Source organism: Suricata suricatta, chromosome 1, assembly GCF_006229205.1.
Source record: "Suricata suricatta isolate VVHF042 chromosome 1, meerkat_22Aug2017_6uvM2_HiC, whole genome shotgun sequence".
In the NCBI taxonomy this organism is placed as follows: Eukaryota; Metazoa; Chordata; class Mammalia; order Carnivora; family Herpestidae; genus Suricata; species Suricata suricatta.
In genome coordinates this window covers 81,946,905-81,959,016 of record NC_043700.1, presented here as the reverse complement: position 1 = coordinate 81,959,016, position 12,112 = coordinate 81,946,905, and the positions used below count along the sequence as shown (strand labels likewise).

The 12,112-nt window shown below is 38.6% G+C and overlaps 1 protein-coding gene across 6 annotated transcripts in view; it reads right to left on the bottom strand.

Annotated features, from left to right (window-relative positions):
- ELF2 (E74 like ETS transcription factor 2) overlaps positions 1 to 12,112 on the bottom strand; it is a 98,549-nt gene that overhangs the window by 61,288 nt on the left and 25,149 nt on the right. For all 6 annotated transcript variants that reach the window (XM_029940868.1, XM_029940879.1, XM_029940875.1 and 3 more), the window contains exons 2-3: positions 4,234 to 4,321; positions 2,338 to 2,577 (exon numbers count right to left, since the gene is read on the bottom strand). In XM_029940868.1, coding sequence (XP_029796728.1) covers positions 2,338 to 2,409 — 72 coding nt within the window. In that variant the 5' untranslated portion in view covers positions 2,410 to 2,577; positions 4,234 to 4,321. The remainder of the gene's footprint in view (positions 1 to 2,337; positions 2,578 to 4,233; positions 4,322 to 12,112) is intronic.

The window sequence follows — 12,112 nt, the reverse complement described above, 5'->3', positions numbered from 1 at the left end:
TCTTTGGTTTTTGGTCTCTGTCAGAAATAAAGTTATTCTAATTTTATAAGATGTATTACTTTTTTTTGAAATATATATATTTTGAGAGAGAGAGAGCATGTGGAGGAGGAGGAGGGCCAGAGTTAGAAAGAAAGAGACAGACAGAGAATCCCAAGAAGGCTCTGTACTGTCAGTGCAGAGCCCAATTCAGGGCTCAATCCCACGAACCACGAAATCATGACCTGAGCCGAAATGAAGAGTCGGACGCTTAAGCGACTGAGCCAACCAGGCACCTCAAATGTATTACTTTTATAATCAAGAATAAAGTTAAAAAAATAAAGCCTAAGACTCTGAAGCTATGATTATAACATCTAACAGATCATTTTCTCATCTCACCCTACATTCTAGAGTATAAATCTTAAATCTATCTTTCATCTATCATTATCCTCAAAACTGCGTTTGTAAAAGTAGAAGACATTTCAGGCACTAGGGGCTTTTCAATTCCTCCTGGAATTCCCCTTCCCAGATGTTTCTATTTCTACAGCCCAATCACATGCTTTATTTAGTATAAACGAAAATGCTGCTTCTTCAGAGAAGGCTTCCCTGACCACTGTAACTGAAATATCCTCTACCACCACTCCATCTATCTCTAGCCCTGATTTATTCTTCAGAGCCATTCTGAAATGTTTTATTCCTAGTTCCTAGAAATGTACTTGACAATTGGCAGTAAGTGGTCAATTAATATTTACTGAAAAAATAAATGAAAGTAATTGGATTTCTACACAATATAATTTGAAGAAAAAGTTCCCCAGGAATAATTTCCTCTCTTCTGGTGCCATCCTACCTAAAATGCCTGTGACTACTCATAAGGCTACCACATAAATCATTAGTCAATAATTCCTTGATAAAATGATTTCATTTATCAGATTCTTTCTTCCATAATACTCAGTTCTCCAGGGCATGAACGTCTGGGTTCCATGTAAATGAAGAAAAATAAAGAGTCTTACAGAAACAAACTGTTGTACTCTTTTTTCCAAATAATAATGATACCAAAGCAGCACAAGGTAAATATATTCTACCTATTGTTCTTGGTGGCTCCCTCAGGGTTAAGCACAACAAAGGAAAACTATACAAATGTTGGAAAAAGAAACAATAGTTGGTCTGGGTGATATGGAAGGGATGGAAGTCCCCTGAATCCCTGAACTCTTTGGTGAATCACACCTAGAAGTGATCATATAGAAAGCGAATCATCAAGGAAGTAGTAGACATTAATTATGAGAATTAAGTTTGTTCTGTAGCTGGGGCTTCTCTTAATGGACTTTGAACCAGTTTCAGATTCACATACAACAGGAACATTCTGGTTACCAAGTCTATTGAGAACAAAGGAAAAGAAGTACCTTCATTTTATCCCCTTCCGCTGAGTTTAACCATAGCTACCTTGGAAGACTGAAGAGACACAAACAAGCAAGAAAAAGAAACAAACTCCAGAACACAGAGCCTGATATCCTAACTTGTTTCCTGGTCCTGTCACTACACCACTATGCTGGTACTAAGAACCAGTAATAGAGATATCTTTCATAGAATACAGAGTAAACATATTTTTTTTAAAAGACAGCCAACTCTCCATTTGTCCACCTCATCTCTGACCAAATATTTGTCTATTATTGTGACAGATTATAATTTAGGCCCTTTCCAGTATTTGGTCTTTATGGAATGGTGGGAACAGAAGCCAGGTCCTGGAAGTTCATATGTTCCTGGTACTGTTATTTTTCTACTCCTATCTCTTATTCTTTAATGTTATCAATAACAAGAAAATAACCAAATATGCAGAGTTCTATATGTATAAAGTTTCAAAACCTTTCTTTTCTGATTTACAAATCTCCCAAATTCTTAAGTATACATATAGGATTAAAATATGATAGACCCCCATGCTGAATTAGATATGATGGAATAATAAAGGAAATGAAGATGACAACTAAAGGAAATACAAAATTCTAATTTAAGATGAACTTAATTTATGTATTTAGGTACACTATATACCTGCAAATTCTGTAATCCAAAACAATAGATTATTAAAAGCTATCTCTCAACTAACACTTAAGTGTTCTTTCTTAAGCGTTCTTAAGTATATTCCAATATACGCATGTTCCAACAACCCAAGTGAGCCTGGCGATAATTATCTCAGCCTTCTATTACCTAAATTATATAAGGGCACATGACACATACATGTACAATTTCATGCAGTGTACATTTCTACTCTCAAGTACCTGTCTCCCATTAATCCCATTAATTTCAAAATTAGTTCACATATTGATTTCTATGAACAAAACAGAAATGTAATATACACTGGATCCTAACCTCTTGATTTTCTACTCCATTGCTGGAAAGCTCCAAAACAGAACCTCCACTGTCAACCACTGCTGATGTCATTGTTTATTCCCTGAGGAAGCTTCAAACGCTATTAACCAATGTAATTTAAAGGTTTATGGATGATTGCCAATGTTTTAGGTTTGCATTATCATGTTTTAAAAGTCAATAAACATGGAGTGAAGTAGATATCCAGAAATCCAGTCTTCCAAAGATGATTAACCAGAGAGCCTAAAAAGAGGAAGAATTTGAAAAATTATTAAGAATATACAGGAAGGATATAAAGCACAACCTATTTTACAATCTAATCTATGACATTTTTGTAAATTAAGTAAAAGGAACTAGGTTTATGAAGCCCTGTGTCAAAAGAGGGCAGTAATGAGCACATTCTACTTAGAGCTGTCAAGTTCATAAGCAATCTATTGCAACCAAGTTATTGCACATGGATAACCTTGTGATATTTGTTTCTTATTCTAAGAGAGAAAATGTTATAACTTTATCCTTTTATGAAGATGTGCTTTTATTCCTGAAATATTTTGGTAGAATTTTTAAAACCTGTTATGCATTGATAACAAAATATACTAAATAAAGACAACCTCTAAAATTATTTGCCTGTTTAACAAATCAAAAGATTTGCTGGTTTGTAAAGATTTCACTCTTCTTCTTTGGCTCATTCGGTTTCTTTCTCTAAATAATACAATTAGACTTGTCTTTTGCTTATGGTAGCAATCTCATTTCGTGTTCACATTTTGAATATTCTACAAGAACTGTAAAACAGATTAATTTGAGTTGTTTATACTTTCAAATAGAGAAATTTAAAAATAAAGTCATAAAATCACTTGGAAAGCCTTTAATATTACTTTGTCATTTCTTCCTCAGTAATTTTTTTGCTACTTGTTAAAAATTCAATATAGCAAATGGCTTCAAGTAAACATAATCCAAGCTTTTTCCCCTAGGAGAGATGTCAATATATAATATATACATCACCTAGATTTATGCTTTAGATTATTCCTAAAAGGTTATATTGTACTGATTTTATGTATATTAAATTTTTCTTAGAGGAATTAAAGCGTTTTCTTTTTAAGTAGACTCTGTGCCCAGCATGGAACCTAACACAGGGCTGAAACCCAAGACCCTAAGGTCAAGACCTGAGCTGAGATCAAGAGTCTGACACTTTTGGGGCGCCTGGGTGGCTCAGTCGGTTAAGCCTCCGGCTTCGGCTCAGGTCAGATCTCACGTTTGTGGGTTCGAGCCCCGCGTCGGGCTCTGTGCTGACAGCTAGCTCAGAGCCTGGAGCCTGTTTCCAGTTCTGTGTCTCCTTCTCTCTCTGCCCCTCCCCCTTTCATGCTCTCTCTCTGTATTAAAAATAAATAAAACATTAAAAAAAAATTTTTTTAAATAAAAAAAAAAAGAGTCTGACACTTAACCAACTGACCTACCCAGGTGCCCTGTAAGATTTACTTCTTATAGAATGTTTTTTATATAAAAATTAAATAATGCAGAAAAATTCAGCATCTTTAAAGAGATATGAACATATATTCTAATAAATCATTCCATTAATATTATGTCTTACATTAAGTTTGACTACTGGTACCATATAGATATGGAAATAAAATAATAAAGAATTTCCATAAATGCATACAGTAAAAGAAATACCTGGAAAAAAAATTCACTAAACCTACTAAAATTCATTCAGGACTATGAGTATTCTTTTTGCTCTTATCAACAAAAAATGGGATAGGACATATTTGTATCTTAACAAATATTAGTAAGACTCCACAGTGCATATCACACTGAAGCTCATTATTATCATATAAGGTAACAATTATTTTCAATTTCTGTTTTCTTAACATACAGGTAATATTGGCAGAAATAAAGTTTACTTACAATTTGAATGTTAAGTAGTGTAAGCATCCTTCACTATTTTCACAACTTGGCAAGAGCTAAAATATAAACCAGCAGTTCTTTGGAACTACTATTTGGGGGGAAAAAGACAGTATTAATATAATTCTATTTAAAATATATTTTGTCCAAAATAGGTATGATTCAGACAATATGTACTTATTACAACAAATCATCTGCAAATCCTGATAACATACATTATATAATGGACATAATAAAGAAGTTATTCTACGCTATTGAGAATCAGAAGTTTTTATCAAACTTAAATATTTAAGTCACCACTAAATTGTCAAATTATTGAATAATGACAGCTCCAACATCATGGCCTGTGCCTCATATTATGAGCTATATTTGAATCAACCAACAGGATTTTAACACATGGCTGCAGGTATAACCCCTGATGCCCAGGAGTATAAAATCAAGTTTAAAAAGACTAACTTAGAAAACTACTGCAAACATAATTAACGATACATTATATTGCCTATTAAGTCACTTTCCTCTTCTCTCACTCTCCAAATTTAGCTTGCATACACATCCAAACATCCCAAGCCTCCTCAAATAGCCCTCCTCCCTTCAAAAACTAATCTGTGGACCTAAGCACTGGATATTAGGCCTTGTCCATCAAGTATTCCCTCCTTTTCCTTAACCTCTTACTTAACTTTGGGTCTTTCCCCTCAGTATCTAAACACTTGTAAGACTCTTTCCTCTTAAATATAGAAAAGTCCTCCTTCTCCAGGGTCTGCATGCCCCTCCACCTACTAGTCTTGTTCCTTCTTTTCTCAGAGTTCTAGAAAAAAAAATCTATCTTCTGTCTCCACTTCCTAATTCCTCAGGTAGTCCTCCTTTTATGGAGGTTTGCATCCATCACCACCAACTGAAATTTTTACTCTAAATTCTGATTGTCAATCAAATACAATGGATACATTTCTGTTTTCATAGGACTTAATGTCTCTGAAGTATCTGACACTATTGATCATTCCCTCCTTGAAACTCTATCTTGAATTTATCTTCTCCCTCCCTAGCTACTCTTCTTCAATTCCCTTCTGTAGGCCCACCTTTAATTTTCAAGGCGCTTGGAGCAAGAGTACAAATGAAAACCCATATTCCACATGCCTAAGTATTTCAAAGTTATAAACCAAGTGAACACGCTGGTAAATTATTATTCTATCATCCTGTCTTCACATCTATACTTTTATTGTAACCTAAAACGGTAAGTTCTGATTTGGAATTCTCCCTGAAGTTCTATAGGAGCATGGGAATCACTCAAGTTCTTTTGGAGCTTGCCCCTTTTTGTCTTCCCACCTTTAGCTCCACTCCATCTGTAAGGAGCCACATATATATACACATGTAGACATCCCATCCCACATATCCAAATTCTGGCCACATGCCTGCAAACAGCTGCTGCTTAGTCATCCCCTGGGCCTAAGGAAGCCCATAATGTGATCAGTCAAGAGAGGAGAGAATCAGGGAAGAAGCTTTTGAAGGACCACATGGGCAGGGAGTTCTGGGGTTCAAATACTCAGAGCTTAATCTAGAAATGGGTACCAGATGGACTAGCTCCCTTACACGTTCCCCCTGCCCCACCCTTGCCCACCAAATCCTCATCCTACCAGGAGTGTTACAGCTGGACAAAGGCTGGATTTGGACCTCTAAAGCACAAGGCCTAGAGCAAGGTTCCTGCTTGGCAAAATCAAAAAACAGTGCTACTCTGTGGTCAGCCCTTAGGTAGAGATGTTTTCAGGATCTCATCCCTAACTTTCTTCTGATTCTTTATATTCTTTCTAAGCTACCTCATATACTGCCCTGGCTTTACAAAAATCTCTCTTCCAGTCTAAACCATTTTATGGGCTTCAGTTTGTCTACTAGACACTTTATTGCCTCAACTTCCCTGTGAAATTAAATAGCATATAAATAAGTAGTAAGCATCTATTCCAGGATATCCTAGGCACTCCATTAATTGATTCAGTCATTCAACAAATACTGAGCACCTATTATGTTAGCAGTTTTCAGTGTTAGAGGTGCAGTAGTGAATAAAGCAAAAGTTCTCATTCTTAATTCCAGCAGGAAGAGATGAAAACAAACAAAATATGTTTAGCATACATGAAGATAGTGATAAAGGCTAAGGAGACAAATGAACCAAAGAGGAAGAATATTCAGCAGGGAAGAGAACTATAATTTCAAGTTGGATGGTCAGAAAAGAATTCACTAGAAAACTGGCATGAATAAAGACCCAAAAGTAGGGAGTAAGCTGTAATAATGACTGGGGGAAGAGGCCTGTAGTCGAAGGAAAGGGAAATGCAGTATCTTCAGGAGGGAGTTTGCCTGACTAGTTCAAAGATCAGCAAAGAGGCAAATATGGCTGGAGTGAAGTGAGCAAGAGGAAGAAATAGAAGGCGGTAGGGAGTTAAGGGGAGGGGGACATGTAGGCCCTCTTTGAGGGTTGTGGCTTTTACTTCAAGGAGGAGAGTTTTATGCAGAGAGATGACTTGATTATTAGAAGAATCATTTAGAAGCTGGGTTGAGAACAAACAAGGGGACAGGGGTAGAAACAGGGAAATCAGTTAGGAAGCTACTGTAAGAATTAGGTGAGAAATGATAGTGCTTAGGACCAAAGTCCTAGGTTCTGGAGAGAATGAAAAGTGGTCAACTGTTGGATATGTTTTGAAAGTAAGCAGACAAGATTTAACAGCAATTTGGATGTGGGTGTGAGATAAAGAGAGGAATCAAGAATGAATCCAAAGATAGCAGCCAGAGTACATAGCAATAGCCATTGAATGGGATAGTGAAAAATGTGGGAGAAGTCCAATATGTCCCAAAATAAACTCACATTTTCCTAACAGAGGAAACTGTGCTTAGCTCAGTAAGCTACCCTAACACCCACACAAACTATCTAAAAAGAAGAGTTCCTGAAGTTCAGAGGTCCTGAAAAACAGACTTCCATCAACCGTAAAGCTCTCTTATGGTTTCTCACTCTTCACCCCATTTCTACAATCTCATATCCTCTGCCCTAGCTAAGGTCTTATTATCATTTCTCTATATTGTTTTAATTGCCTCATAATTTGCCTCTTTATCTCTAATTTTCCCACCCTACAACTCCACCTACTGCAATATTAGGATGACCCAAGATGAAATAATGTTAAAGCCCCTCTCAAAATTCTCCGATAGTTCCTCATCACCTGCATGATGAAATCTCAACCTCTTCACAAACATTCTAATTTAATAGTAACAAGTGAGGGGTATAGGTCTATTTTTCAGAAGTTATAAAATGTTCACTCTGATATGCTCAGGTATGAAAATCATGAATCTAATCCACACTCACTGGTCCAGGCTCATTTCCTTTACTCCCTTTATCTATCTGTAAACCACAGTTGTTTATAGTTCTCTATATTCTTCTCTCTCTTTTCCTGAGCATCCTTCCTTTGCTTGCCCATCTGGTCAGTTCCTAGTTGTCTTACAGGTCTCAGGTTATAAGTACCCTCATCCCCTCAGGCTCAACATCATTTTCTTTTAATTTTTCCATTTTATTTAGATCTAAGTTAGTTAATATAAAATGTAATAGTGGCTTCAGGAGTAGAATTTAGTGATTCGTCATTTACATATAACAGCCAGTGCTCATCCCAACAAATGCCCTCCTTAATGCCCATCACCCAATTTAGACCATTCCCCCCAACCAACACTCCTCCTGCAACCCTCAGTTTGTTCTCTGTATTTAAAGCTCTCTTATTTTTATCTTATTTTTCCTTCTCTTCCCTTATATTCATCTGGTTGTTTCTTAAATTCTACATAGGAGTGAAATCATATAATAGGCTCAGTATCATTTTCTATGACTCTCCTTCTGCATCCACACCATGTGCCTCCCTCACAAAAAAAATCAGGGAAATAACAGCTCCCAGTAGATCCTTCAATTGCCACCTCCTATCAACTCTACCCAGCCCCATACCTATGACTTTGTTTCAGTGCCCTCTAAAACCCTGCTCCTCTTTACCTTCCTAGTCTTACTCTCCCAAAGTAACGAATGTTAAAAACCTATAGATTATATCACCTAAACCAGGCCCTTTCATATAGTAGATACACAGGAAATACGTGATTAATATAAGAATAAACATGTTCCAATCAAACAAGTATCATCGCTGTTCACTTCACATACCATGTTCACCTCATCCCTTTCCCTTTGCTAGTGCTCTTCTCTCACCAGGAAGGCCCTCTTCTTCGGTTACTCAAATTCCACCTATTCCTCAAGGACAAATTCTTTCCTACAAGAGTCACCTCTTTATTTCTTACTACATCAGTTTTTTCAGTAATATTCATTTAGCACATACTACATCTAAACACAGAACTATGCCAGGAACACAAAAATAAAGTCAGGATTCAGCCTTCAAGCAGCTTTAAAGTCCAGAAAGGAGAAATAATATAGAAGCAATTACAATCATGTAAATGCCATTAAAGAAACTACAAAGTATAGTGAAAACATAAAAAAGGGCGCCTGGGTGGCTCAGTTGGTTAAGTGTCCGACTCCAGCTCAGGTCATGATCTCACAGTCCGTGGGTACAGGCCCCATGTCGGGCTCTATGATGACAGCTCAGAGCCCAGAGCTTGCTTCAGATTCTGTCTCTCTCTCTCTCTCTCTCTCTCTCTCTCTCTCTCTGCCTCTCCCTCACTCGCTGTCTCTCAAAATAAAATAAAGAAATAAAAAAAAATTTTTTTTAATCCAAGTCAACCTCGGAAAGTTCTAGACACTTCAGAAAGGAATTACTATTTGCTCTGACCCTTTAAGAAGGATAGAAATTGGCACAGTGATAAGAAACAACTCTGAATAATAAATGGTAGTCTCAGGACTAAAAAGAAATTGTGAAAAATGATAAAGACTTAAGTATCACTCAGGAAATCTCTGCTCAGACTATAATTTAGATGCTCAGAGTACAAATCACACTCTCATCAAAAATAGTTAAGTGTATGACTTCACATAAAGTACAAAAACAAGGAATATCAAACTGTATTAGAAATAGGATACTACATTATAACAGGCTAGTATCACTAATACATAAAGAATGCTTAGGGAAGGAGCCAAGATGGCGGAGAGGAAGGGAGCGATGTAAACTCCGTCTGCCCGATTTATCGAACTGAGAAGGACATTACTCTAATCTACAAGAGCGGAAGGAGAAAATATGGAATCCAGAAAGAAGACAACCTCAAGGATACCTGAGTGAGTGAGTGTGAACTGGGGAGATTGGAAAACAGGCCAGCCCGAGACGGGCAGGGGAGGTGGGAGCCCCAGCCCAATACAGGGCAAGTGTGCGGAGCCCAAGAGACAAAGGGAAGAGAGAGAAACTGAACACGCTCATTGTACTGTCACTGGGGAAGAGATAAAGAATGTTTAACCACGCTTGGAGAGAGAAACTCTCACTCCATAGATAACTGCTGGGTAGCCCAAATCCCGAACCCAGGTGGCACAAGGGAAAGAAAGGCTTCCAGCCCTGCGCCATCTCGGCAGGGAGTCAGCGGCCACGGTGGCAGCGGCAGCACCAGGGGTGCTCACTTCAATCTCGGTTTTGGGAGTGGGAGCACGCACCTCATTTCCACGGCAGATCTCACCCCCAGCATTGGCTGTGTGAATCTCAAATCCCGGGTGGCAACAGGGAAAAAAGAGCCCCCACTCCTACGCGATCCCGGCAGGGAGTTGGCGGTGGTGGAGGCCTGGGCGTGTGCTCAGGCTACAGGACCTCCCAGCTCATTTACGTTAGTGCCCAGCACCTTGGGCAGCAGCAGCGTGAATCCCACCTGGCGCCAAGAGAAATTCATCACTCCCCCAATGCGATCCTGATCATGGCTGGGGGCTGGGATCCGCAGTTGTGTCTGCAGGAGCTCCCAGCTCAATTCCAGCAGCGCCCAGCACCTCAGGCAACAGCAGCGCAAATCCCAGCTGGCGCCAAGAGAAACTCATCTCTCCTCCAATGCGGTCACGATCGCGATCAGGCTGGGGGCTGGGAATCTGCAGTTGTGTCTGTGACAGCGAGCACGTCACCTCCTGCTGCGCACCTCGCCTCAGGCAGGGGCAGCCGAAATCCCTGCCTGAGCCAAGACAAACTGATCCCTCCCCCTAAGAAGCCAGCCACCAAAGCAAGTACATCTCATCTGTGGTAGCATAAAAGTGCATGGACTAGAACTCTGAAGTGAGGTGGGCCTGGAAAATACAACTTGGCTCAACCGTGGCACAAGGATATCGGACTCATCAGAGTGGCCTACAGTGCACAGTTCCAGCGAAGCTTGGCGTGCCGCCATTTTACTCTTTGCAGACACCAAGGCGGAGCCTCTGAGAGCAGCCTCCGAGACCTACCAAATCAAAACACACCTAACTGCAAGGGGGAGCTGCTGCTTTTTTTTCCTTATGCTTTTTTCATTTTTTTTCTCTATTTTCTTTTTTTTATGTACTTATTTTTTATTATTATTACCTTTCTTACTTAAATTTTATTTAACTTTTACTTATTTTCCTTTCTCCTTTCTCCCTTTTTTTTACCTTCTTGCAATCCAGATATATTCTCCTGTATCTCATACTTACCTCTCCCCTCAACTGGTCATACACTTTTACACTGTCCATATCCTTTGTTGTCTCTGAAACCCCTGTTTTTTTTCTTCTCTTCTTTTCGACTCTTTCCTCTCCATTTTCCTTCTTTTCTTTCCCCCTTTTAATGTGTTTGTTTGTTTGATTTGTCTGTGCGTTTGTGTGCTTCTGTTCCCTCTGTGTTTGTCTATTTTCCTTCTTAGGGCTACACCAAGAAACAAGCCAAAGTGTGCATGACGGCAAGTCCCAAATATTGCTGAGTAGGGAAATAAAATATTCAAAGGCACAAGAAAAACTGAGAGACACCATTAAAAGAATTTTCTTGAAACGACAGGCCCTAGACAGTCAATAAGCCTCCATTAACAGAGCAATATTAACAGGTGCACAGTGCACAACATGCTTTCTAAAGCTGACAAGAGACAGAAAACTAGCAAAAATGACAAAACGAAGGAACTCTCCCCTGAAGGACCTCCAGGAATAAGTCACAGCCACAGAACTGCTCAAGGCAGATCTAGACAACCTACTGGATCGAGAATTTTAAAAACTTCTCATAATATTAATCGCTGGGGTTAAAAAAAAGCATGAAAGAAGCAACTAAGTCAATTACTAGGCACTTTGAAAATATGTGTGATGAGTTAAAAAAAAAAAAAAGGCTATAAATGAGGTGAATAACAAGCTGGAACCAGCCACCTCAAGGAATGACAAGGCAGAGAGAAGAATAGGTGAATTAGAAGATATAGTTATAGCAAAAGAGGAAGCTGAAAAAAAGAGAGAGAAATTAATCCAGGAGCAGGAAAGGAGAATTCGAGACCTGAGTGATACAATCAAATGGAACAACATCCGTATCATAGGAATTCCTGAAGAGGAAGAGAGAGAGAAAGGTCCTGAAGGGATTCTAGACCAAATTATAACTGAGAATTCCCCAAATCTGGAAAAGAAATAGATATTCAAATTCAAGAAGCACAAAGAACCCCCTTAAGACGTAATTTGAATCGACCTTCAGCATGACATATCACAGTGAAACTGACAAAATATAAAGATAAAGAGAGAATTTTGAAAGAAGCTAGGGAGAAAAGGGCCCTCACATACAAAGGGAAACCTATCAGAGTGGTTACAGACCTATCTGATGAAACTTGGCAGGCCAGGAAGGAATGGCAGGAAATCTTCAATGTGATAAACAGGAAAAAACATGCAGCCAAGAATCCTTTATCCAGTAAGCCTGTCATTCAAAATAGAAGGAGAGATAAAGGTGTTTCCAAATAAACAAAAATTGAGAGAATTCATGACCACCAAACTAGCCCTACA